This window comes from Grammomys surdaster, unplaced genomic scaffold, assembly GCF_004785775.1.
Source record: "Grammomys surdaster isolate TR1022 unplaced genomic scaffold, NIH_TR_1.0 253, whole genome shotgun sequence".
Classification (NCBI taxonomy): domain Eukaryota; kingdom Metazoa; phylum Chordata; class Mammalia; order Rodentia; family Muridae; genus Grammomys; species Grammomys surdaster.
Window position 1 is genome coordinate 606,819 of NW_021604694.1, and position 24,480 is coordinate 631,298.

Here is a 24,480-nt window from a genome sequence, read left to right on the forward strand (position 1 = left end):
GAGGCAGGGAGGCAGGGAGGCAGGGAGGCAGGGAGGCAGAGAGGCAGAGTCCTTTTCCCCATTGGAATTTCATATAGACAAGTACCTATAGCTGACTAAATTGTGGTTGTCGTGTGATTAGAATAGAGGGTCGGTGAAACCCTGAGTCCCCCCTTCTCAAACTTCCCCATTGCTACAAGTGGATTCTGGGACACACCTCTGGGCTACCCAGAACAGAGTGAAGCCCACCAGTCCAGAGGGAAAGGGTGGTCAAATGGCGAGGGGTCGGGGGTAAGAGAAGACCAGAAGGCTGGGAACACCTGCCTGTTAGATTGAAGAGAGGCTTTTGAGTGATTGGCTGGGCAATTATTCAGTGAGCAGTGGGGTGGGGCCTTGGGCTGTGCTGTGGGAGAATTCTCACATTCTCTTTCCTTGGACACAGGACACACGTGTTCAAAGAGGAGTCTGGTGCCAGGCCGGATGCTACCAAGGTGCTTATCATCATTACAGATGGGGAAGCAACTGACAAAGGCAACATCAGTGCAGCCCAAGGCATAACCCGCTATATCATCGGGGTATGTTTCCCAGGCTCCTGTGGTTTCACCTCGTCTTCTTCTGAGGCTCAAGCTCCTTCCTCTCTGTGCTAAGGTCTTCTGACTGATAGAAAACTGGTCAGAGATTTTGGGGTGCTGCAGCTCTTCCCTACCTCCCTCACAGCTTGGCAAGCATTTTTCAAGCCAAAAAAATCAGAAGACACTCTACAAATTTGCCTCAGAACCTGTAGAGGAGTTTGTCAAGATTCTGGACAAATTTGAGAAGCTGAAGGGTCTATTTACTGAGCTGCAGAGGAGGATTTATGCTATTGAGGGTGAGTCCCAGACCCTGGCAGCCGTGGGGAGGAGGGGCTGGATAGAAGGCTCACTACACCCTCACTGATTGTCCGCTTCACATTACAGAAGATGGGCAACATGTCAGGAGCCGGAAGTGAGGGATGCCCAGACACAAACTCTTCCCTGACCTAGAATGCAAAGAGGTTTTGGAAAAACAAAGTCAAAGTCAGCAGACAGAGGACTGATAAAGGAGGTGAACATTTCTCTAGGCAGCCACGTGTGCCTGTAGGAGTCAGGATCCATAGAGAAGTCCCCTGTGCCGGGACATAGCCTCGGTGCCCACCTCAGTGGAAGATACACTGTGGTGTGCAGGGTGGCACTAGGTAGACCAGGTCTAAGCCCCTTGCTGCCTCTCACTTGCTGTGTGACCTCAGACAGACCTGTTCCTTCTCTGTTCACTTTGTTCTTTTCTGTTATTTGAGAACAATAAGGACGGGTCATGGTGGTACATGTCTTTAGTCCCAGCACTCAGGAAGCAGAGGCAATAGGATCTCTGTGAGTTCAAGATCAGCCTGATCTACAGAGTGAGTTCCAGAACAGATAGGACTACACAGAGAGACCCTGTCACCCCCACGAAAAGATAAAAGACAATACCAACTCTTCATGGATGTAAAACTTAGCTGCTGTGTTAGTCTCTGTGGCCTCTGTAACAAAGTATCAAAGGCTGGTTGTCTTAAAATAACCTTGTCTTGGTCGCTCTCTCACTACATAGTGTATTTTAGTCATTTTCTCACTCTCACCCTCTAGCTCCTTCCAGAACAGCCCCTTGCCTTCTCCCAATGTCTAGCCTCCATTAAAAAAAAAAAATAACCTGAGTCTAATTATTGCTGCCTGTATTGGCATCGGTGTGGGCCGTCCGCCAGAGTGAGACCTGAAACACAAGGACACTCAGGGCTATGCTTTCTACATTGTCCAGAGGTCATTGTTTCAATGTTGTGCCTCTCGCTCACTGTTCACACAAATGTCCTCTTTCTTATTGTTCCCTGGATCTCCTTTGTCCCTTAGGCACAAGCAAACAGGACCTGTCATCCTTTAATATGGAACTCTCCTCCAGCGGGATCAGCGCAGACCTCAGCAAGGTGCAGAGCAAGGAGCTGAAGGGGCTGGGGTATAGCTGACTCAGCAGGCTCGGGACGACACTCACCCTAGTCCCCTCCTTCCCTCAGCAGGGGCACGCAGCTGTGGGAGCCGTTGGGGCTAAGAATTGGGCCGGGGGCTTTCTGGACCTGAAGGAAGACCTGCAGGGTGCCACATTTGTTGGGCATGATGAACCGCTGACCTCAGATGTGAAAGGGGGTTATCTGGGTGAGCACTTTGCTTTTCCACTGTTTTCTTTCTTTCTTTCTTTCTTTCTTTCTTTCTTTCTTTCTTTCTTTCTTTCTTTCTTTCTTTCTCTTTTCTTTTTTCTTTTTTTTTTTCCTGATTTGGAGAGGCCAGAGTGTAGCTCAGACTTGTTTTCAAAATAATAGTGGAATCTCTCTCTCTCTCTCTCTCTCTCTCTCTCTCTCTCTCTCTCTCTCTCTCTCTCTCCCTAACCCCCCCCCCCCCCCCCCCTCAGGAGAGGAAGGTTTGAGACAGACTCCTCTTTCCTAATCCAGGCTGGCCAGGAACCCACTGCAAGCCTTTTATCGTAGTTTCCCAAACACTAGATTGCAGGTGTGATCATTTTTTTCTGAGACAAGCTATTTTGTATTCTAGAGCAGCCCGTGTGAGCATGCCTCAGAGGATGTGTAGAGGTCAACTTGCAAGTGTTTATTCTTCCTTCCATGTGCAGTCCAGGGACCAAACTCAGGTTGTCCACTCTGGTGACCATAGCCTGTACCTGCTGAGCCATCTTACCAGCGCAGTTTTATTTAATTTCAAGAATTCTTTTCATCTAGGCATGATGATGATGGTTCAGGCCTGTAATCTCAGCACTATGGGAGGCTGAGGCAGGAAGACTGTGAATTCAGAGGCCATTATGGCCTAAATAGAGACACTCTGTCTTAAAAGGAAGGGGAGGGTGGGGGGATTGGGATGAGAGGTCAGAGTTTAACTATTTGTTGCTCGTGCCCAGGGCCAGAGTTCAGGTCCCAGCATTCACTCTGGGCAGCTTACAATGACCTGTAACTCCAGCTCCAGGAACTCTGATACTCTGATACGCTCTTCTGGCCTCTCAGAAAACACACACACACACACACACACACACACACACACACACAAAGTACAAAAAAAATCAGCCAGGCAGTGGGAGCACATGCCTTTAGTTACAACACTCCTGAGGTAGAGGAGGTGGGCCCATCTCTGAGTTTGAGGCCAGCCTGGTCTACAGAGTGATTTCCAAGACAGCCAGGGCTACACAGAGAAACCCTGTCTTGAAAAACCAAAACCAGACAAACAAAACTCATGCTAGGCACAGAGAAAAAGACACGTGTCTGTCTAGTCACAGTTGCCAGCGTCTGTCTGCTCAAGTCCTGTTGAGGTCTCACCCTGTACTGCTTGAGGCTGCTGGGCCACCTGAGGTGTTCTTCCCAGGCTGCCATGGGGCCTCACACTGAGGCTCCTTCAGTTCTCTCCCTACAGTCTGCTTTTTGTGTCTTTTGCTGACCTTAGCTCTCACTAGCGGGAAGCTAAGCACGATGTCTGTGGATTTCTCTGATTCTCAGAACCACTTCCATGCAGCTGTACTGGTCTCTCTGTCTCTCTGTCTCTCTCTGTGTCTCTCTCTCTCTGTCTCTCTCTCTGTCTCTCTCTCTGTCTCTCTCTCTCTCTCTCTCTCTCTCTCTCTCTCTCTCTCTCTCATTGTTGTTTAGATTATAAACAGACTGAGAGGAGGCATGGGATGATTTTCACTAGGTCATTCAGCTAGAAAGTCAGAACACTGAGATTTAAGTCATGTCTCGAACTCCTAAGGGCATCCCTCAGGTGTGTGCTTCACGGATATATGAACTGAACAGAAATGAGGTGCAGTCTCTCCCTGCTTCTTGCCTGGCATTTGCTTGTTTTCAGTTGCTCTGCAAAAAAAAATCAGATAGAATCTTGAACCGTATTTACTTGTGTGTGTGTGTGTGTGTGTGTGTGTTGGGGGCAGGGAAGATGACAAAAATTCCCAACCTGAACTCACTATGTAGACCAGGCTAGCCTCAAACTCAAAGATACACCTGCCTCTTGCCCAGGTGCTGGGGTTAAAGTGCTTGGTACCATATTTACTTGAGTTATTTATTGTGGCAACACCCAGAGCAGTAGCTGGGGGCATGTGCCTTCGGCAGTGGCTTAGAGGTCTTCGAAGCCTGCTTGCTCTGGTCTTGTCACCTCTGTCTGTGCACAATGGTCAGGGGAGCTGGGGGACAGTTCAGGGGCCAGGCTTATTTCTCCTGGGGGGCTCTTCTGCCTCCAGAACCACAGTAGTGTGGGACACCAGAAAGTGGGTGACATGAGAATCATCTTTGGGTGGATGTGGATGTCATACAGACTGATTGCGTAACTTTCAAAGCCTTGGTTTTGGTTTCAGCTTTGGGAAGGATGGGGACTTCTTTTTTTAACATTTGGTGCCATCTTGGTGAAAAGACTTTTGTTTCTGAGATATATATGTATGTGTACAGTTTCGCCTGCCTGTATTCCTGTGTACCACATGCATGCAGTACCCTTGAGACCCAGAAGAGGGAGTCATATAGCCACTATAGGTACTGGAACTAGACTCTGGGTTCTCTGGAGGGAAAAAATCAGCATTAACTGCTGAGCAAGTTCTTCAGCCCTGTAAAAGGTCTTGAACTAACATGTTTAAAATGGAAATTTCTCAAGTATCTTTCCCTTCCCGTCCTTTTCATGTGAGTAGCATGGGATTGACAGATCCTCTGCTTTGGCCCTGGGGTGTTAAGAGTACAACTGTGCACCAACACATCAGGTGTTTGTTTTCAGTGTGCACATCAACTCTGCGGGGGTTTCTCTGTGCAACCCCGGCTGTCCTGGAACTAACTCCCTCTGTAGACCAGGCTGGCCTCAAACTCAGAAATTCGCCTAGTTCTGCCTCCACATGCTTGGGATAAAGGCGCGTGCCACCACGCCCAGCTTTTTGCCCTCTTCTGAGCTTAATGTATAAAATACTTATCTTGTTGTTAGGACAATAGGTCTGAAAAGGCAGCAAAGGCAAGGAAGGGCTTGATTTGGGCTCAGAGTTTCAGAAGAGGCACACCACACGGTGGTGGAGGCATGGCGGCCAGCGTTTGAGGTCACCATTCATCTGTAGTCAACTCAGCGTGATCACTGTTTATTATTCCGTTCAGGAGCTCAGCATGAAACGATTCTGCCCACGTTCAGGGTGTGTTTCCCTCTTTGGTTGTTTAACTATAATGTTGGAGAAATGGCTTCATGATTAAGAACACTGGCTGCTCTTGCAGAGGACTGGGGTTTCAGTCCAAGCATCCACACGGTGGTCCACAGCCATATGTAACACCAATTTTAGGGGATCTGAGACCCTCTTCTGGTCTCCATGGTTGCTAAGGATGCACATGGGATACACATATATATGCAGGTGCAACACTCAGGTACGTGAAACAAAATCAATCACATCTCAGCCGGTGTACTTACTGTGTCCAAAGCAGATGGCCGGCTGCTCCCTGGGTGAGCATACAATTGAATGGTGCTGGGGTGGCATGCATATGGCTGCCTCTCTCAGGTGAAAGGCCTTCTGGCTATTTCTATGCATCTTGGTTATGAGCTCAGTGTCTTGGGCTCTCCTTCTCCCAGCAGCCTTTGTGCTTCTAACTCCAGATGCCTCACCTGTTTTATCAGGTTACACTGTGGCCTGGCTGGCCTCCCGGAGCTCCAGACCACTGCTGGCAGCAGGGGCCCCACGGTACCAGCATGTGGGACAAGTGTTACTTTTCCAAGCCCCAGAGGCTGGAGGACGTTGGAACCAGACCCAGAAGATAGAAGGGACCCAGGTGAGAGACACATGAGTAGATTGCTGTGTCTTGCAAACACTGTACATGTGTAAGATGAGGTCATGTTTGCTGCTTAGAGCAGCCTCAGAGGTGAACGTTATCTCGAGACTCTCTACCTTAAGACACTGAGCCTTCAGGGGCCCAACTTGTCTTAATTCACGTGAACTCAAGATCGTGCATTTGAGGTGGAGTAAGGTGGACATGGTATAGGTGAGGGGTCGTAGAGGACCTGCACCTCCCACTGGCCCTGTTGACTCTTTCTCAGATGTCTTGCTGTCCTCACAGATTGGATCTTATTTTGGTGGGGAGCTATGTAGCATTGACCTGGACCAAGATGGTGAGGCAGAGCTGCTGCTGATTGGAGCACCCTTGTTCTATGGGGAGCAGAGAGGAGGCCGAGTGTTCACCTACCAGAGAAAACAGGTGAGAACCAGGACCCCAGCAGTGACAGAGCAGGGTGAAGGTGTGATGTCCTGCTCAGGTCTGGGCTATTCTGAAGGGCTTCTCCTTTGCTACACCAACCAAACTTTTAAAACAACAAACAGCAGCTGATGGTTGTGGTATACTGTGCAAGACTGGGTGCCAAGCACCTTGTTCACATGGCCTCATTTCGTTGTTTGATCATCTCCTGAGCACCTACAATTCTTATGTTACAAATGCGAACACAAGGCTAAGGAGACCCCCTCATTCTTCAGACCCACCAGGGCATGCAGACAGAAACAAACTATGCTGTACTTAGCTCAGGTCAGCCTGACAGGAGCGTTCTGATGCCTTGAGGGACCTGGTCACACATTTCTTTGGTGCTCTTCAGTGTGTTTGCCACAATGCCACATTCTGGGAGAGTTTGCTGCAGTTGAGAGGTTAATGTGTGTCTCCTTCCCAGTCGCTGTTTGAAATGGTCTCAGAGCTGCAGGGTGACCCTGGCTACCCACTTGGTCGATTTGGAGCGGCCATAACAGCCCTGACAGACATCAATGGGGATGGGCTGACTGATGTGGCCGTGGGAGCCCCTCTGGAGGAGCAGGGGGCTGTGTATGTCTTCAATGGGAAGCCCGGTGGGCTCAGTCCCCAGCCAAGCCAGGTGAGGTCCCCTGCCTGCCCATCAAGCTGGGATCCCATACACCCTGAAGCCTACAAGTTTAAGTCCGAGCCTGACTTCCTGGCTTAGCATCCACTTCTCTCTTGGACCCAGCGTATACAAGGAACCCAGGTCTACCCAGGAATCCGGTGGTTTGGACGCTCCATCCATGGGGTGAAGGACCTTGGAGGGGACAAGCTGGCAGATGTGGTTGTAGGAGCCGAGGGCCGGGTGATTGTGCTGAGGTAAGATGGGTTTCCTGAATCGCCCTGACATCACAAGTCTCGTCCTTCAAGGAGCCCCTGAGACTGGCCTTCCTTCCTGATTTCTGTGTCATATCCCAGGCTCAGCAGCTGCTACTCAGAGGCCCAGATGGGATCTGCACCTGAGTCTCTCTCATTGTGTGATGTTAAAGTCTGCCGGCTTGGGTTCTCAGGACCCAAGTTTCTCCATTTCTTTGAAATGGCAGTGACATTTCCTGCTTTGTTAGTGACATGATACAGGGAATTAATATTATCACATATTGTGCCTTTAAAAATTATGTTGATTTGTGTGTGTGTGTGTTTACTTTCATGCATATCCCATACTACATGTGGGAAGTACAACTCCTGGGAGTCAGCTCTTTCCTTCCACCCTGTGGGTCTTAGGGATCAAACTCAAGTTGTCAGACTTGGAGGCAAGCTCCTTTATCCTCTGAGCTATCTTGCTGGCCCCTTTTAGTTTTTGTGGCAGTTCTGGGAATGGAACCCAGAACCTTGTGCAGTCTAAGAAGGCTCTCTGTCACTGCACCCCGCCCTCAGCCCTGTCATCTTCTATATGGCTTTGTTTGTTTGTTTTATTTGGGAGATTTTGTTTTGTCTTTTCAAGACAGGGTCACAATTCAGTGCAGGCTAGCCTAGTGCTCAGTATGGTAGCCCAGACTGGTCTTGAGGCCAAGGTCTTCCCGCCTCCACCTTCTTTCTCCTGGATTGTAGGGATGTGCCACCATGCCCTGCACCTGCTTGAAGTCAGGGTCAGACACTGGGCCCTGAGTGTGTGTGAGGATACGGATGATGAAAATTTAGGTCGGTGGTTAGACCACCGAGCATACAAGGAGGTGAGCAGGCTCCTGTGAGACAGTAGCAGAGGCTGCCCATTGCAGGAGGGGCCTCTCTAAGGGGCTGGGGTTGGAGCTGAGAACTGAAAGATAGGAAATGTGTCAGGCTAGGCCAGCAGAAGCCTAGGTTAAGAGCTTTACAGAAAGCCCAGCATGTGCCACAGCCATAAGAAAGGTAGAAGGCTGACAGGAAAGAGGGGTGTGTGGCCGGAATGTGATTGCCCCAGGGCAGTGTGGTAGGATTGAGACAGGCAATACATCATGGGTAATAAAAGGCTTGAAGTTTATTCTGGTTTGCATAGTGATTTTCAGATCAGCCAGGGGTGACAGCGTAAGACCTTGTCTCAAGAAAAAAAAAAATCACATGGCAGTGTGCACATGTCTCTAAGCTCATTTCCCAATACCTCAGAATGCAGCACAGGACACCCTCCCCCCAGTGTCATGTGGCATGACTAGGTCTCGTGCTCCCTCTGAGGGCCTCATTATTCCTGGCTGTGTGGCCTCATTATTCCTGGCTGTGTCTTCTGTTGTAGGCTTACCAGTACTGGGATTGTAGGTGTGTGCCCACTCTGGCTTCTCTTGTTCCCTCTCCAAGAAAACTATCTATCTATCTATCTATCTATCTATCTATCTATCTATCTATCTACCTACTTATTTATTTGCTTAGTGTGTGCTTGTGGGTATGCACATAGAGGGTGTCAGAGGACAACTGATGGGTGTCAGCTTTTTCTTTCCATCATGTAGGTTCTTGTACTGATAATTTTTGAGTTGTAGGTTCTTTATAAATACAGAAATATTATAAAAATATGTTTTCACTTTAATCCCAGGTGTGGGATATGGGGTTGCTTCAGATTGTCCGCAGCAGCTGATTATGATTTGCCTCGTGCTCTAGCAAGGGTGTGTTTTTTTTTCTTGGCTACAGCTACTTTCTGCAATTATGTGAAGGTTGGAATTCTGGGATATTTTCAGAGGATGTATAAATGCTAGGGCCCCAAGAGGTGGGGTGGGTGGTTATTGGTTGTTCAGTGTTGTTGTTTGTTAGTAGTAGTGGTTGAAGAAGAAAGGAAGGGAATGGAATTAGATTCAGGGACTTCTCTCTGTCTCTCTCTGTCTCTGTCTCTCTCTCACTCACTCCCTCCCTCCCTCACTCCCTCCCTCCTCCACCCCACCCCACATCCTGTCCTTCTTTCTCTCCTATCTAGTGTTAGGGGGTTGAGATTGTGGAAATAGGGTGGAGAAGAAAGAGGAACCCACAATTAGCAAAGACCAGCTACAGATTCTCAGATGTGGTAGAAATGCCTTTACCTGCATAGCCACATCACAGGCAGTTTTGAAAAAGTATGTTTGTTGGGCTACATGTGGTGGCTCACTCCTTTAATCCTAACACTCAAGAGGCAGAGGAAGGTGGGTCTTTGGGAGTTCTAGTTTCATTCTGTCTATGGAGCAGGTTCCAGGCCTGCTCTGGATGTATAGTGAAACCTTGTCTCAAAAACCAGAAATTATGTTTATTTATGTTGTGTGTGTATGTGTGTGCGCGCGTGTGCGTGCATGTATGTGCCATGGTTCAAATGTGAAGAAATCTGTTCTCTCCTTCTACTATGTGGTTCCTGGGGACCAAACTCAGGTCATTAGGCATGGTGTGTGGCCTTTACCCTACTGAGCCATCTCACTGGCCCTGATTTCTCTGTTTTCAAAGGTCATTTTCTTTTAAATGGAAAAAAAAAATAGATCACAAGGCTGTAGTAAACTAGGGACACCCTAATTGTCACTGCTACTTTGGGGAGACTTCTGACTGTGACATGGAAGGAGAGTCCTCTGTCTTCTGCTGGAAGGAGCTCACAAATGTGTGTCACAAGCCCAGTGGGTGTGCCCAAGGGAGACACTTAGTGGTTCTCTGCTCTGCAGCTCGAGGCCGGTGGTGGATGTTGTCACCGAGCTGTCCTTCTCCCCAGAGGAAATCCCAGTGCATGAGGTGGAGTGCTCCTACTTAGCTGGTCAGCAGCAGAAGGCTGGCGTCAAGCTCAAGGCGTGCTTCCAGATCCGGCCCCTCACACCTCAGTTTCAAGGTCGGTCCCATTGTGCTTCCAGAAGAGCTGCCTCAAACTCAGCCTGGGGAAGAAGATCTCCCATCATTCAACTCTTGCCTTCCTTCCTGCCCAGGTCGCCTGCTTGCCAACCTCAGCTACACCCTGCAGCTGGATGGCCACCGGACAAGGAGCCGAGGTCTGTTCCCAGGAGGAAGCCACGAGCTCAGTGGAAACACATCTGTCACCCCAGATAAATCCTGCATGGACTTCCACTTCCACTTCCCTGTAAGGGAGCCATGCTGGGGTTCTGGGAGGGGCTGAGAAGCAGCGAGGGTGTAGGCTTAGCTCTGTCACCATATAGCTGTGACAAGTGACATGACTCCTTTATCCTGCCATTTCCTCTGCTGTTCAGTAGTTGACATAACACTCTTTAGGGATGTCCTCTCTAGTCTTCATTGTATCTGCATGCACTTTGGTTTTGTTTGAGACAGGGTCTTGCTGTGTAACCCTGTCTGGTTTATGTGACCCTGACTGATTTGGTGCTTGCTCCAGGGTCCAAGCTGCCCTCGCATTTATGTCCTCCCCCTGCCTCAGCCTTCTGAGTGCTAGGAGAAGTATGTACAACTACCCTACACTTGCTTCCTTTGTTTGTTTGGGTTGTTGTTGTTTGAGACAGGGTCTCTCTATATAGCCCTGGCTGTTCTGGAACTCACTATGTAAGCCAGGCTAACCTCAGACTCAGAGATCTTCATAGCTGTCTTCTGGTGTTGGGATTAAAAGCATGTGGTACCATGCCCAGCCTGGGCATTCTGATGTGATGAGAATTATAACATACTCAACACTCTCCTCTCTCCTGTAGTAATGCTGCTACTCCCCTCCCCAGTTATGACAGTGTGTCTTTACTTACCTGAAACATATGGAAATATGGAAATTTATTGTCAGCACTCATACCAGGAAATGTGATTTTTGTTTGTTTGAGACAGAATCTCACTATGTAGCCTGGAACCCATGTATGTAGGCCAGGCTGGCCTAAAACTCATAGATCTGCCGGAGTACTGGGATTAAAGGCTTTTGAGGCAGGGTTTCTCTGTGTAGTCCTAACTGTCCTGGAACTAGCTCTAAAGACCAGGCTAGCTTCAAATTCAGAGATCTGTGTACCTCTGCCTCCCAAGTGCTGGGATTAAAGACTTCACCACCACCCATATTCCATTTTTTCCCAAAAAGGTTTATTTGTATATGTATTTTGAGTACTCTATCCGCATGTATGCCTGCACACCAGAAGAGGGCATCAAGTCCCATTATAGATGGTTGTGAGCCACTTATGTTCATGCTAGGAGTTGACCCTAAGACCCCTGGAAGAGCAGAGCAGCTGGTGCTCTTAACCGCTGACCCATCTCTCCAGTCCCTAGCCCAATATTTTTTTTTAAATGTTATTTTGAACAGTTTCCAAAATGTCCCAATGGAGCTTGCTTGTTTCTTCTTTCTTCTACAAGGTTTCTTCCTTGGGATGTGAAGCATACAGATCTGGAAACATCGCCCTAGTAGTCAGTACCCACACTGAATAGTTAGCCACTCACAGTCTCAGTTTGTTCCTAACTACATTCTGGGTCCCTCTGTTCCTCACACTCCACCCTTCTGACTCTGGAAACAGAGCATAAATTTGCCAGAGAAGACAGCAACATGGCTTGGGAGGACCTTGAGCCTTGAGTCTGGGTATGTGGGTCCCTAGGTCCATTCCACTAATTGTCCGAACACACTTGGCTCAGGTTTTAGACCTCTTGTCCTCATTGTGAATAGGAAATGATCAAGCCCACCCATTACAGTCAACAGGCTCCTTAAGCAAAGATCAAATTGAAAGTCTATCTGGGCTGTTATGGCCAACTCTGTTCTCAAGGACTAATAGCCTTAATTGTTCTGGAATGTTTTTGTATGAAGTTTGATAATGTGTTCCTAGAACAGAAATATATATATTATATGTGTATATATATTATATATGTATGTACATATATTATGTATATAGGTGTGTTTTGCTTGCATGTATATCTTTGTACCACTTGCATGCCTGATACCCAAGGAAGCCAGATGGCATTGAACCCCCTAGTTCTGGAGTTACTGATAATTATAATTCATCATATAGGTGCTGGGAACCAAACCTGGGTTCTCCGAAAGAACAGTCAGTGCTCTTAACAAACAAACCATCTTTGCAGCTCCCTAGGGCAATTTTTAAAAAGTTGTTTGAAAAACATCTTGCTCTGTAGTCCAGGCTGGCCCGAAGCTCTTGGTGGTCCTCCTGCCTCAGTCTCCTAAGTCCTTGTGTTATAAGCATGAATCACCATGACTGGATCAATTTAATAATGGTGTCTTAGTTACTTTTCTATTGCTATGAAGAGACACCCTGGCTAAGACTACTTAGAAGAGTTTGTTGGGGCCTTGGTTACAGTTTCAGAGAGTGAGTCGGTGGTCATCATAGCAGGGAGTGTGGCAGTAGGAAGGCAGGCAGGCATGGCACTGACGTAGCTGACAGCCTACATCTGCTTTACAAGCAAGAGGCAGAGAGAGCCAAGTGGGAATGAGCTTTTGAAAGCTCAAAGCCCGCCCCAGTGACATACCTCCTTCAACAAAGCCACACCTCTTAATCCTTCCCAAACAGTTCTACCAACTGGAGACTAAGTATCCAAACATATGAGCCTATAAGGATCATTCTCATTCAAACAAATGGTTCAAGTGCTTCCATTACAAGCCTACGGAAAACTGTGGGGTTGATTAGTGATGTCTGGCATGTGCTGGGAAGGACATTATAAACATCTGACACATAGAGAATTTGCTTAGTGTATTTAAGAGTATGCAGTGGAAAGCGATAAGGTCTTAACAGATAGCTACCAGAATCTCATCACTGATGATGTGCACTCTCTCGGATGAGGCTTGCTCTCAGATCCATCATGACAGTGTGTTCTTGCCCTCAGGTCTGCATTCAAGACCTCATCTCCCCTATCAATGTCTCTCTGAAGTTCTCTCTTTTGGAGGAAGAAGGAAAACCAAGGGACCAAAAGGTGGTAAGACTGATGGAAGATGGATGTTTAAGGGGAAGACTGGAAAATCTGCTTAGCAATAGTAAAGCTAATATGTGTTACTTAAGCAGGAAGGGAATTCATAGGAGTTTGTATTTAAAACAGGCTTGGAAAGAATGGGAGCTTGGGTGGTGACTTTGAGGGGAATGGCAATGGTCATTTGTCATTTGCATCTGGTTGGGTGATGACACTCAACTGCAGGGAGCACTAGAGGGAGCACAACTATGTCAGGAAAGGGGACTAGAGAGTTCAGCCTTAGAATGTGTGGGATCTGGGCTCTGAATCACACAGGAGGCAACTAGATCTGTTGTAGGCAGGGCCTACTCAACTTCAAACAAGAGAGGCTTACATTAACATTGGCTATGTTTGCGTGTTTGGTTTTGTTATTGTTGTTTTTCCTTGTTGTTTGTTTGGAGAAAATGTTGTCAGGAATGTTTAATAATCCTGCCTACTTCCAAATTGCTGGGATTACAGGTATGAGCCATCACATCCAGCTAAGGGTGACGTACATAAAAAAAAAATTCTTGTATTACATATATTGAATGTGTGTGTGTGTCAGAGGCTAACTTGTAACAGTCAGCTCTCTCCTTCCGTATGTGGGGAAGTCTTTCTCCTGTATGAGGCAGGAGGAGACTAGTGTGGCTTCTGAGATTCTAAATCAGGAGTCAACAAACCAGAGAGCACATGCTTTTTGCTTTTAGGGTTGGGTGGGTTCCATGGTGGCTACATCTTGTGCTCAAAGATGCCTGGGCTGTAGCTGTCACACCTGGCCAAGAAGGACTGAGCAGCACACTCAGCTTCCCTTGAAGAGTATTTTCTTAAAAAGCTACATGACACTTTTATTGATATCCCAGGGATTAAAAAACCATAGTCAACATGATCACACTCAGCTGCAAGAAAGGCTAAGAAAAGGAGTCCAAAAACTGAAGATGGTTTTTGTTTTGGTTTGCTTTGAAGTGGAGACTGTTTCAAAGGCAAGAGGTGAGGACCCCTGTGTAGGGGCTGCTAGCAGTCTCTGCCTCAGCCTCTAATGGAAACCCAGCACATCAGGACCCAGCGCCTGAGGTCACAATCAATATCAAGAACACCTTCCTGGGAAATGTCATTAGTTCTGGGTTTTACAAAATGAATGGATTAGTTGTGCGTGTGTCGTGTGTGCTAATATGGTCAAGGGAGATGGGAGACAGACCTTGCTTCTTTCAGAAAAACAGCTGAGGGGGGCAGGGCCTTGAATGGCATGTGGCTCACAGTTGCCTAGGTAAATGCTGAAGTGGATGGGGGGCCATCAGCAGAGAGCACTAAGACTTTCTCCATTTAAAGAAGAGGCTGGAGGCTGGAGTCTTCTAGAAGATCCAGCTGTGACAACCTGTGAAGACCTTCTAAGGTTTCACTGCCTTTAGAATGTAATCTTAGTGCCCCAGCATTACCCACAGGCTTAGTGGAACCTGAGCTTCTTGGTCCTTCTGATGGTCTGTGCTGGAGCTAGACCAGTTCCCTGGGGTTGGGGGTTGGGGTGGCTGGGGTGGGGCAGGAGACACAGCCTGTCATGCCTCAGGGCATGTGTATTCTCTGAACTTTCTTCTCCATTTTCTTCACCTGGCTGGCATCCTCTTACTTTTTTTTTTTTTTTTTAGCACCCTAGAGAGAGAGAGAGAGATAATCAATACTCAGAGAGATAATCAAGTTATAAAGAAGAAAAGTTCATTTGGACTCATGATCTCAGTGGTTACTGTCCGTGATCATCAGTTTTGTTGCACCGATGACGGAGACATGTTATGGCAGGGAGATCATTGTAAAGCTACCAACCCTCATCACTGTGGCTGGGAAGTAAAGAGAAAGGAGGGAAGAGTTGGGGTGCCAGTGCCAGCTTCAAGGACACACCTCCAATGGCTTAACGTTCTCCGACTATGAGCTAGCTTTTAGAGGCTCTGCCACCTTCCAATTACAACATAGGCTGGAACCAGGGCCTTAACACACGCAGAGGTGGGCATTCTAGATCCAAGTACAGCAGTTAGTGGGGATACCGTTGCTGCAGGACACTTCCTTGTGTTGGTCAGGAGTCCTTTCCCCATGCTCTGAAGCCTTCCTGTACTGTGTCCTAACCCCTTATCCACTGTGGACATCGCCTTGCCTTTCTCCTTCCGTGTCTGTTTTACACTCTGACATGTGCCCAGAAATGAGGGTAGGGTGGGGGCTGGTCTGGAGGAGAAGCTCAGGAAATGCTGGGAAAAAATGGCAATGGATTTCTAGGAGCTAGAGAGCAAGACTAGGAGGAGGGGGATGGGCAGAGGCAAACCACAGAGAAAGGGCCTTGGGCAGGCAGGAGGGCCAGATGTTGAACAGTCAGGAGCTCCTGCCAAGGGTGGAACTGTAGGCTGCTTTGTCCCGGCCTGGATACCCATCTGTGAGATGGAGCCTCATCCTTCCATTGTGTAGCTGTCACTAGAGAAGGACCATGTACCTGGCTGTGTATGGGTAGGATTGTAGGAAGACCACAGTCATTCCAGCTGAGCCCAGAGTCTCTCCTGTGCTATCACAAGACCATCTTACTCACCTGAGCACCCTGTCTTCACTCCTCCATGCTCAACAGGGCAGAGACATGCAGCCCATCCTGAGACCTTCAATCCACGCAGTGACTACAGAGGTAAGAGGGGCGAGAGGCAGTCAGGTGGGCCTGGGGCCCCTGTCTGGCTCTGCTGGGTCTGGGGCCTGAGCCTCCTTCCTGGTCCCTTCTTCACCTTTCAGATCCCTTTTGAGAAGAACTGTGGTGAAGACAAGAAGTGTGAGGCAGACCTGGGCCTGTCATCCCCTGCCAGGTCTGTAAGCCTTTGTCCCTTGACGCTGTCTTCAGTTTAATTCCATCTTCCCAAGGTAGCTGCAAAGTGGACTGAGACAGTGTCAGAAGGCCCTTCACCCATGGGCTGTGTCCACCAGGAGGGGCACTTCCTTCTCTGAGAAAGGCAGCCATTAGCAGCAGAGCTTGCGTTGGGGTAGATAGTGTTAGGACACTGAGCTGAACATAGGAGCTGGTGTTTGTGGTTGGCCTGCTCCCTCATCTCTGAAGTCCTCACCTTGATACTGTTTCCTGCTGTCATGGCCCCATGGTTCTGATCACCTCCCAATCCCCAGATCCAGAGTTCTACGTCTGATGTCCTCTGCCAGCCTTGCTGTGGAGTGGACACTGAGGAACTCAGGAGAAGATGCTTACTGGGTGCGACTGGACCTGGACTTCCCTTGGGGACTCTCCTTCCGAAAAGTGGAGATGCTTCAAGTGAGCCCCAGGGTACCACCCGCCTGTGTAGTTTCCTGCGCTGGCTGGAGTTCCCACAGTGCACTTTGGGTAGCCTTTATTGCCTGAGTGGGTGGGATGACATCTAATGTGCACTTGGAAATGTGCAGTTCCATTCCTCAGATGGCTGAAGTCCTTTTGAGGAACATTGTGCATTGTTTTGAGTAGACCTTTTAGGGGCTGCAACTTTCAGAGTGCTTGCCTAGCATGAATGAAGCCCCATGTTCCTTCCAGCACTGACTTCAGCAGGGAAGGGTGGTGCCTGCCTGTAACCCTAGCACTGAGGAGGTGGACATGGGATGCAGGATGGAGGGGGCAAGGGTGGGGGGAGTTGAGGCTGGCAGGTTAGAAGGTCAAGCTCTCCTTGACTACATAGTAAGTTAAAGACTAGTCTGGAATCTTGAGATTCTCCAAATGAGATGTCTCCAAAAAGACAGAACTTTTACTTTCAAATACTGCTTTAAAAATTATACGTGGTCACCATGGAAATGTGGAAATTACAGAGAAGTTCAAAGAGTTTATATGGACAGCTCATCAAGTACATGTATGTCTGCCTGTCTGTCTGTATGTATGTATGTACGTACGTATGCATGTATGTATTTTGTAATACTGACAATTGAATCTAGGGCCTTGAACATGCAATTTTTGTTTTTTTTTGTTTGCTTGGTTTTTTGAGACAGGGTTTCTTTGTGTAGACCAGGCTGGCCTCCAACTCAGAGATCCACCTGCCTCTGCCTCCCGAGGGCTGGGATTAAAGGCTTGCACTACTACAGCCCAGCTGTTTTTAATTTTTGAAGTTTTTATATTTTGTTTATTTATTTTGAGTGCATATGCATGTATGCATATATATGAAGGTGTACACATGTGTCAGAACACACATGTTATAGCATATGTGACAGTCAGAGGACAACCTGGAGGAATTGATTCCTTCTATCATGTGGTTCCCAGGGATTAGACTCAGGTTGAGACTTAGCTTTTTTTGTTTGTTTGTTTGTTTTTGTGGTGAATGTCTGTAAGTTTAGCTTTCTAACAGTTCCTAGGCACACAGTTCACTGGCATTGGGTCGAGTGTGTAGTCATATGCCCATCTCTTTCCAGAACTTTTATGTCCTCTTAAGCAACAGGCACCCTTCAATGTTCATCTCTTGCTAACTTCCCATACACTGCTCTGCAACTTTACAAATTAGACTGCATGTAGCAGTGGACTCACAACATGTATCTGGTTTTTTTTTTTTACTTTACATGATTTATTTTGTTTTGTTTGGATTTTTCTTTTAATATTGTATCTCAAATATTGCCCAGATTGGACTCAAACTTCTGGGTTCAGATAATCCACCTGCTTCAGCCTTTTGAGTAACAGGGACTAGAGACATTGCACAGTTAGGTTCAGCCATGCCTTCCTTATTGCCCTCTCTGGCCTGGCCTCTCTGAGCATGTGTCATGGCATAACAGAGTTCTGGGAGCTACAAGTCCTGAGAGTTAGCAACCACTGGGAACCCTAGACCTTGTCCCACAGCAAGCTTCTTCCCTCTCAGCCACACAGCCGCGTACCTGTGAGCTGCGAGGAGCTCAGCAAGGAGGCAAATCTCCTGACTAAGACACTGAAATGCAATGTAAGCTCTCCCATCTTCAAAGCAGGCCAACAGGTGAGTGTTGGGCAGCTCCCTCACAAGGGCCTGAGCTGGCAAACAGGAAGAAGACCCTGGTTCTTGGGAGGGAGCAGGTGACCGAGGAGGACAGTATACAGAGCTGCTCTGCATACCTGAGCCTGGATTCAGGGTGAGACAAACCCGAGACTGGGTTATGCATTTTGTGACCTTGCACACCTAATTCGGCTGCCAAGAGCTTCAGTTTCATCTGCCCAGTGGGGATGAGACACTTACCCAGTGCCAGAGACATAGGAAGCATTAGTCCATGGTCACAATGGGGCTGGTGACCCAGCTTGGACCATGAGGTACTCAGGCTACTCCTGATACTCTTCCATCTTCTCTCTGCCTCCCTGCCAGGTGAGCCTCCAGGTGATGTTTAACACGCTGCTCAACAGCTCCTGGGGAGACGTTGTCGAGCTGAATGGCACTGTGCACTGGTGAGCAGACCCATCCACATGCCTTGCTGGGGTTACACTGCCAGGAAACCTGGCCAGGCTCTTCTAAGTGTCTCTCCACCTTGCCCCATGCAGTGAGAATGAGAACTCAAGCCTCTGGAAGGACAACTCAGCCACCACCCGCATTCCTGTCCTGCACCCTGTCAACATCCTTACTGAGGAGTGAGTGCCACTGAGCGCAATCACACACCCCTTCTACCTGTGACTTTCATCTGGGTGTCCTTGCCACCCATGCTCCCCCACCTCCTCCATCCCTCTTCCTTCTCTGACATCTCAGGTTTAATCAGAACTCATCCCAGCATTACAAGGAGACCCTTTAAGAGCTCTGCCTGAATCAGTCGGGTCAGCCTTCACCAGGGAAGAATCGTGCTGTTGGCTGCTTGGTTGCAGATTCTTTCCAAAGCTTCCTTTATTCTTGTAATAAGATTTACCACTTTGCATGATGCTAATGATGAACTCAGGTTCAGAGAAATTTGCCTTTTACTCAGGGCCATGCAACTAGGAAAGAGGAACTCAAATTTGTCTCATTTCAAAGCACTTGGCCATGTTCAGTTGTGCTGAATTCCCTCCCGTCCTGGGATCAGAGCACTGGAAGAGAAGGAGGAACATTTCCAGAGTGACTTTTGTTCTCTAGCACCATCTAGTCAGAGCAGACTCACACAGATGGAGTCAGTGGTGTCGGCATGCAGTGGGTAGCAGCGGGACTCAAAGGGTCTCTAGTTGGGTGTTCTGGTTACTATACAGAGCACAGTGGCTTTTTGAAGTTGGCTCTGTGTGGTGAGGACGGAGCCCATGTCTGAGCTCAAGCCTCCAGTCCTTCTGAACATTGTCAGGCAGGATGGTGTTGATATAAAATATCAGGGCAGGTGTTGGAGAGATGGAAGGCTCATGGAGAAAGTTGACCTTGGACTTCGATCTAGAGGCACTGGGATGAGGCCAGGAAAGAGACAGTGAGCAGAACATAATAAGCAAAGGCAAGGAGGCGGGACTTGAGAGCCGGGAAGCAAGTGGGCAGCCTCCAATGCTGGCAGCAGGTGCAAGAGAACAGTGGGAAGAGAGTTGGCATGACTAGGTGAGCTGCAGGCACCTGGAAATAGTGGAAGTCAGAGGATACTGTGTTGCGTGTAATTTTAAAAACATGCTCCCACCTTTGCCCAGGGACCTCGGCCTGCGCTCTGGCCTCTCCCAGCCTAGCTCCCAGATCCGTGTTGCCAGCCCCACTCCTGGCTTGTCAGGGGAGCTGATACGCTCCACTGGCTGACAACTTCTCTTTTGTTCCTCCCTGCTTAGCTTCTCCATGCCGCCAGCTGCGACCTGCCCACCCCCTTCTGCCCACCTCTGCTCTGTGGATGAAAAACACTCAGACAGCTTTAGTACTTTAGAATTTGCTAGCATAACGGCTAAGCAAAGAATCTTCTGCCCTAAACTTACCAGCTAGCCTGTATCAGCTAGCCTCCACTGACCTCCTTGGCTATTCGCTGGTGGTGGAGGCTGCTGGATCTAGCTTCCCCAAGATCTTACATGATTGTTTCATGTTTCTCCTTCCAAAGTCTGACCAAGAAGGCCTTCCCTTTCTCTGCATCTCTTTTTCCTCCTGGGACCTGGAAGTCCAACCTGTCCCTTCTGCCCAGCAGTTGGCTCCTGGCCTCCTTTGTTGACCAAATCAAGAACTGAATGAAGAATTAGGGAGCCAGACTTTAGTATCAGCACCCCACACACACAATAGTGCACGTGGGAAGGACACACATGAAAAGATGGTCATTCAGACAGTGAGCCGAGTTGACACACCAGTGAAGGTGATATGTAGTAGTGAGGACACAGCTCTCAAGGTGTGACCCTAACTCTAGAGTTTCAGACCTGTCTCTCTACTGGCCTTAGTTTTGAAGTTCTAAATGACAAGGTGCCTCTGAAGGCCCCAGCACAGTGCTGGAGGCCCAGAGGCTTCCTGGGGTCTGGACTGCATGCCTTCAAGCTCTCATCTGTACATGTCTCTCCACAGCCAGGAGAACTCCACACTCTATATCAGTTTCACCCCTAAAGGTCCCAAGACCCAACAAGTCCAGCATATCTACCAGGTATGGGCTTCCATAAGGAAGGGTCCAAGCCACATTTTCTTTTATTTTTTAAATGTATTTATTTTCTATATGTATGGGTGTTTTAACTTTATATCTGTCTGTGCACCACTTGCGTGGCTGGTGCCTTCAGGGGCCAGAAGAGGGTGTTGGATCCCTATGGAACTAGAGCTATACAGATGGATACGAACTGCCATGTAGGTGCTTGGAAAAGAATCTGAGTTCTTTAGAAGAGCAGCCAGTGCTCTTAACTGAAAGCACTAGGACAAGGCCAGATATATTCCGGTCCATCACGATGCACCGCCTAACTAATAACAGACCCTAGAACTCACCCAGGGAGTGCCTCAGGTCACACAGGGTGGTTGCTAGTCAGGGTTGCTCCATTCTAGCTCTGTGTGGTCTCTGCCCTTTCCTAGGTGAGGATCCAGCCATCTGCCTATGACCACGACATGCCCACACTGGAGGCCTTGGTTGGGGTGCCACAGCTTCCCAGTAAGGGCATCATCAAACACACATGGAGTGTACAGACAGTGAGTACCACTCAGAAGAGGGCAAAGTAAGCTGGTCCTCGGTGGGAAACAACCGGGTTGAACTGCTATGTGTAGGAAGGCAATGTAGATGTCTGAATTAGACAAGGGTTATCTTGGGGAGGAGAATGAGAATGCCCTTTCTATGAGGTAGGAAGTGGCCTCAGACCTACTGGAGACCCTACTTCCAATTCCTAGGATCCCCTTGTCACTTGCCACCTCGAGGACCTGAAGAGGACATCCAGTGAAGCTGAGGTATGGGCGTGTGAGCTGAGGAACCAGGCTGGAGGTGGGCAGTCAGCTGGGGATGGTGGACCTGGCTGACCGCTGACTGCTGTTGTTGACCACTGCAGCCTTGTCTGCCTGGAGTCCAGTTTCGCTGCCCAATTGTCTTCAGGTGGGAGACCCTCATCCAAGTGACAGGAACTGTGGAACTCGCCGAGGAAATCAAGGTAGCACCTGCTTGTAGTTGTCAGGGAGGATCCATTTGCCTTAGCAGTGGTGGGGATGGGCTTCCCACATGAGCTCCCTCCGTTTGTCTTTTCTAGAGTAAACACCCAGGTTGCACAGCTGTAATATAACATCAGCAAAGTCATCTGGATTTGTTTGAAGTCTGTAGGGCTGGTTTTTTTGGTGAAGGCTTATTTATTTTTATTTGTTTTTTTCCCCCTTTGGTTTTGGTTTTGGAAAATGATATATATATATATTTTGTTTTTTTTTGAGAGAAAATGATATTTCTATGCCACTCTGGAAGTCTCTAAGTAGATCAGGCTGGCCTAGAACTCACAGAGATTGACCTGCCTCTGCCTCCTGAGGGCTGGGATTAAAGGCTAAGTAAACTACCACACTGAGCTTTGCTTTTGAATTATGGTCTCACTGTGTAGTCAGACTAGCCTGCAACTCATGATCTTTCAACCTTAGCCTCCTAAGAACTGGGATTAGAGCTGTGTACCACCACACCTGCGTACCACGGGTAGTTACATGTTCTGTCTAAGAACCTCCCCTTCTGACACTGAAGAGTGAGTGACACATTAGACCATCACAGTCGAGAAATAAGATGAGGAGAGAGTGAGGTCCCCTCACCAGATTTCGTTCCCTTCCTTCCCTGTGCAAAGGGGCCCAAGTCCAGAGTCTCAGTCCTGTTCTGACTGACAGTCTGCTCCCTCCACAGGCCTCCTCCACACTCAGCCTCTGCAGCTCACTCTCTGTCTCCTTCAACAGCAGCAAGCATTTCCATTTGTATGGCAGCAAAGCCTCCCAGGCCCAGGTAAGTACCTCAGAACCCAAGCCCAGATAGCAGAGAGGTTCAGGAACCCCATGTACAGCTCACAGAGAGGGAGAAGGGGAGCTTGGCCCAGTCAGACCTTAATCTAATTCAAATCCTTGTGAATGGGAGGTCCCACCTCACTGAAAAGCAAGCCACTCCAGTCTTGTCTGAGCTGCCCCACAGACTCTGATCTAAAGACCAGTGCAATGACGCTTTAGCAGAGGCCCACCAATATCAGTGAGTGGAGAGCAGTGAGCACAGAGGCCCACGGTTCAGGCAACTCAGTGTGGCCAGAGATGGATCTAAACACAGAGGGTGGTTCTTCAGGGCTTTGAAGGCCCAGCTGAGGCACTTCCTCTTGGGGCCAGTGGCAGGTTGTATAAGTCTGTGGTACACGTGGCCAAGTGACACATTTGTGGGAGAGGATGGATCTGTGGCCAGAGCCCAAAGCTGTGGTGCAACCCACACATCTGGGTGAGATGGGATGGAGCAGGGACTCGGGGGCGTTTCAGGTGGGCGGGTTTTCCCTGCCCTCAGCTAGCTCTCCTCCCCAGGTCCTCACGAAGGTGGATGTGATCTATGAGAAGGAGATGCTCCACCTGTATGTCCTCAGTGGCATCGGGGGGCTAGTGCTACTCTTCCTGATTTTCCTAGCGCTCTACAAGGTAGGAGCTTCCAGATGGTTAAGCTGGGGGCAAAGAGGAAACATTGGCATGGACCAGGAGGAGCATACGGACCGGGGAGGATAAGAGCCAAAGCAGGCCTCCGCTCACTCCATCCTACAGCTAGATCTGTAAGACCTCAAGTTCAAGTGAGAGAGACTTCACCACCGCTCAGGTCAACACTGGCCCAGCCAGGACTGAGGGAGGAAAGAGAAAGGGGTACCTATATACTGAGGACCTTCTGGTAGCACGTGCTGCCCTAGGCCCCGTGAAACAGAGACGTGTAATATATACATGGTCTTCATTCATATGAGGTTCACAGTCAAAATCCGGGACGTGGACAGGAGCGAGCTTAATGAGGGCTAGACCAGGGTCTGTCTACTCTGGAACCTGTAATGGAGATGCCTGCTCAGGCTGGTGGGCCACTAAGAAGAGGTGACATTTGAACTGAAGTTTAGACAAGTAAAAATCAGAGGTGGAGAGGGACAGGGGACCGATGTTCCATGAAAAAGGCTCCAGAGTTTCAGAAAAGGAGCCGGGTGTGGTGATGCACACCTGTTACCTCAGCACCTGGGGTCAGAGGCAGAATCTCCCCAAGTTCAAGGTCAGCATGAGGTCAGCACAAAGTCACACGAGGTCAGCAGAGGGGCCTCAAAAGATAAGGGCAAGGGGCTGGAGGGCTGTCAGCGCATTGGTATTTTGCCTGCATGAATGTCTTTGAGAGTGTTGATCTCTTAGGGCCTACAGACACTTGTGAGCTGCCCCATGGGTGCTGAAAATTGAACCTGGGTCCTTTGGTAGAGCAGTCAGTGCTCTTAACATTTTTATTGTTGTTTTGTTCTTTTGGAGACACAGTTTCTCTGTGTATCCCCAGCTGTCCTGGGACTCCCTCTGTAGACCAGGCTGCCCTCAAATTCAGAGATCTTCCTGCCTCTGCCTCCTGAGTGCTGGGATTATAGGTGCCACCACCACCCGGCTCTATGTGACTGACTTTTTTTTTTTTTTTAAAGGGAGTATTGTAGCAACCTGTTCGGGTCAGTCAGCAGGGTCTCTAGCGCAGGAGTGAGGATGCACGCTTCCAATTTCCACTGTGTCTTTCACTGTATCTTGCTTACTGGAGCTCCAACGTTGAGGCGCCATTTTGTAGCTGCCTGAGCTGCCTCACGTTCTGGGGGCCACTTTGTAACAGCCGTTCTGCTGCTCCGGTCCGCGGGTCAGGGCCTAGCAAGAGAGAGAGTGGGGACGGAGACGCGAAGAATGGAGACAACACAGGGAGTCTGATCAAGTCTCGTTCATTGGAAGGAAATCCTGGGTATTTATACCCTTTACCACGTGCCTTGCCCTCGTGGACAAGCACAGCTGAAGGCTCTACGTCATGTGCCTTGCAGCGTGGATATCACGTGCACCTAGCTAGCTGTGAGGAGATCACGTGCACCTAGCTAGCAGCGTGGATATCACGTGCACCTAGCTAGCAGTGAGGAGATCACACGCACCTAGCAG

The 24,480-nt window shown here is 48.8% G+C and overlaps 1 protein-coding gene across 4 annotated transcripts in view; it reads left to right on the forward strand.

The window, feature by feature from the left end:
* The window catches only part of Itgal (integrin subunit alpha L), a 35,846-nt gene that overhangs the window by 9,377 nt on the left and 1,989 nt on the right, over nucleotides 1-24,480 (forward strand). For 2 of the 4 annotated variants that reach the window (XM_028775205.1, XM_028775209.1), the window contains exons 8-30: nucleotides 422-554; nucleotides 697-847; nucleotides 1,875-1,948; nucleotides 2,036-2,174; nucleotides 5,640-5,791; nucleotides 6,077-6,214; nucleotides 6,675-6,872; nucleotides 6,984-7,114; nucleotides 9,871-10,031; nucleotides 10,126-10,277; nucleotides 12,956-13,045; nucleotides 15,651-15,704; nucleotides 15,806-15,876; nucleotides 16,190-16,331; nucleotides 17,884-17,994; nucleotides 18,355-18,434; nucleotides 18,528-18,614; nucleotides 20,452-20,527; nucleotides 20,941-21,054; nucleotides 21,250-21,306; nucleotides 21,405-21,503; nucleotides 22,223-22,318; nucleotides 22,873-22,983. In XM_028775205.1, coding sequence (XP_028631038.1) covers nucleotides 422-554; nucleotides 697-847; nucleotides 1,875-1,948; nucleotides 2,036-2,174; nucleotides 5,640-5,791; nucleotides 6,077-6,214; nucleotides 6,675-6,872; nucleotides 6,984-7,114; nucleotides 9,871-10,031; nucleotides 10,126-10,277; nucleotides 12,956-13,045; nucleotides 15,651-15,704; nucleotides 15,806-15,876; nucleotides 16,190-16,331; nucleotides 17,884-17,994; nucleotides 18,355-18,434; nucleotides 18,528-18,614; nucleotides 20,452-20,527; nucleotides 20,941-21,054; nucleotides 21,250-21,306; nucleotides 21,405-21,503; nucleotides 22,223-22,318; nucleotides 22,873-22,983 — 2,617 coding nt within the window. The remainder of the gene's footprint in view (nucleotides 1-421; nucleotides 555-696; nucleotides 848-1,874; nucleotides 1,949-2,035; nucleotides 2,175-5,639; nucleotides 5,792-6,076; nucleotides 6,215-6,674; nucleotides 6,873-6,983; nucleotides 7,115-9,870; nucleotides 10,032-10,125; nucleotides 10,278-12,955; nucleotides 13,046-15,650; nucleotides 15,705-15,805; nucleotides 15,877-16,189; nucleotides 16,332-17,883; nucleotides 17,995-18,354; nucleotides 18,435-18,527; nucleotides 18,615-20,451; nucleotides 20,528-20,940; nucleotides 21,055-21,249; nucleotides 21,307-21,404; nucleotides 21,504-22,222; nucleotides 22,319-22,872; nucleotides 22,984-24,480) is intronic. The other 2 variants (XM_028775207.1, XM_028775208.1) reach the window with 2 other exon arrangements.